General features: G+C 32.2%; 1 protein-coding gene across 1 annotated transcript in view; it reads left to right on the top strand.

Moving 5' to 3' along the window:
- The window catches only part of LOC145327176 (zinc finger protein 277), a 34,898-nt gene extending 33,368 nt beyond the window's left edge, over window positions 1-1,530 (top strand). The window contains exons 19-20 of the mRNA XM_080170745.1: window positions 103-189; window positions 829-1,530. Of these exons, the coding sequence (XP_080026871.1) occupies window positions 103-189; window positions 829-870 (129 nt within the window). The 3' untranslated portion in view covers window positions 871-1,530. The remainder of the gene's footprint in view (window positions 1-102; window positions 190-828) is intronic.
- The last annotated feature ends 629 nt before the right edge of the window (window positions 1,531-2,159 follow it).

Genomic DNA, 2,159 nt, shown 5'->3' with positions numbered 1-2,159 from the left:
GGATAATGAAGAAGAAATTAAGATAGAGAGTGATGACATGGTGGTACCAGAACCTGAGGATGTCATCTATCTATCTATACATCTGTATATCTATCTATCTAGGACAATGAAGAAGAAATAAAGATAGAAAGTGATGACATGGTGGTACCAGAACCTGTGGATGTCCGACTTCAAGAGTCAATTCTTCAGGATAGTTTTTAACAGATGATTCTAGGGCGGTTTCCCTCAAATTGATTAGATGAGCACAGAAACCCCATCGCCCCTCTTATTACGCGTGTTTTGTTAAGACAAATTAGGTACTCGATCCTGCTGGGTTAGTGCATCTCAGATATTCCAGGGAGGGAGGGGGCATTGGGCTGTTTATTACACTGGTCCCCAAAGTTTTATAATAACGTTTCTCGTATTCATTCGAATCAGGTGGATAGGAACCGGTTCTCATCCATAGGAAAAAATTACGTCTAGCATCGTATTATATCCAGCTTTCTACGAATATAAAAATGTACAATCATAAGATTAAAATCAGTTTTTTTATCCCGTGCCTTTGGCACCTCGGGAGTAAAAAAACTGGTTTTAATCTTATAATTGAACATTCTATATCCGCGGAAAGCTGTTTATAATACGATGCCAGAAATAACTATTCTATTAACCTAACAACTTTTGGGACTTTTATTGAATTTTATTTTGTTAGTTTATTTAGTTGGGTGTTCAAACGATGCAACTACTAATTGAAATCTACAGAAGGGGTAATTTAGTGTATAACCATTGTCTTATCCCTTTAGATCACTGCTTTTATTCTCAAAAAATCTGTTAACAACAATCTTATTACAGAACCATGAAGTCAGAAAATCACTTATGAAGAAAACTTTTTAGTATAATAACTATTGGAATATTTTTTTGTAGATTTTAGAGTCTTTATACAATTAGATTAAACAAACTAGATAAGGAAATCATACTAATCATAATAAACTCTTACAAAAACGACTCTAAAATCAACTAAAAGATTCTCTTAATCTTAAGTTTTTTTTATCCATAATTGTATATGTTATATTTTTTTTAAATTTTCTATCATAAAAAATGTGAATCTAGTGCAGTTCACGGTGAAATTTTCCCGATAACGGTTATCTCTTTTACCGACAAAAGAAGGCCTAAAAAAATCGGGAATAATCACTACTTAATAAAGCAGTATCTTGCATTGAACATAAATGCGCGAAACAGACTTATTTCACGCGTTCATTTTTCAGTGAAGCTTTCCCTGTGCATCAATGGAATCGACTATTTATGATTATATGTAGGCTTTTTTAAAACGGTGTGTGGGCATAACATGTACGTTTAGCCGTTTGACAGCTAGCAGCCTTAAAACTTCATAGATTTATGGAGATAATCGTTATAAAGGAACATTTACCAAGAACTGTACTAGCTCCAAAAATGTATTATTATGAAACAACGTAATATGATAATATTTTATTTTTATTTGATAAATTCTTCATAAATATTTTCTTTTGAGCAGGAATAAATAAAAAAGAATAAAAAGATATTTTCTTTCTCTATCTAGCATACAAAGTAGTATAATGTCTATCTGTCTGTCTGTCTTTACCAGCTAACCACTAATTTTTAGGGAGGGAGGTGACATTGGGCTTTTTATTACACTAGTCCTCAAAGTTTAATAAGAACGATTTCTTATTCATTACATAACAACTTTTGAAAGGTTGTTTCATTAAGTTGATTGTCCAAATGTTTCAACCACTAATTGTAATCTACAGAAGAGGTAATTTTGTATATAATCAAATCATTGGGTATGTACATGTACTTAGATTCCTGACTTGATTTGCTTTTTGAACGTTTTACGGACTTTGATTAGGGATTACTTTATCCGAAGCTGGCTAAAATACGATCCACCCCTTTTACAAATCCCCTCCACTTCTACTGGAACGAACTGTTCAATATAAGTTTTCCTGACAATAATATCCACGTATATTCTATATCCATTGTTTTATGGACTTTGATTGTCGATTACTACATCCGTAGAAAAGCGTCACATATTAGTATGTATTGGAAATACTATTGAAATTATTTACAAAATAACTTTTTATCAGGAATAAGGAATAGCCAACAATCGAAATAAATCTAGGATAATAATTGGGGGCAGATAAAAAGATCAT

Source organism: Acartia tonsa, chromosome 8 (genome assembly GCF_053477335.1).
Source record: "Acartia tonsa isolate MP-2025a chromosome 8, ASM5347733v1, whole genome shotgun sequence".
NCBI lineage: Eukaryota > Metazoa > Arthropoda > Copepoda > Calanoida > Acartiidae > Acartia > Acartia tonsa.
The sequence above is the reverse complement of the archived record's forward strand: the minus strand, read 5'-3'. Positions and strand labels throughout refer to the sequence as shown.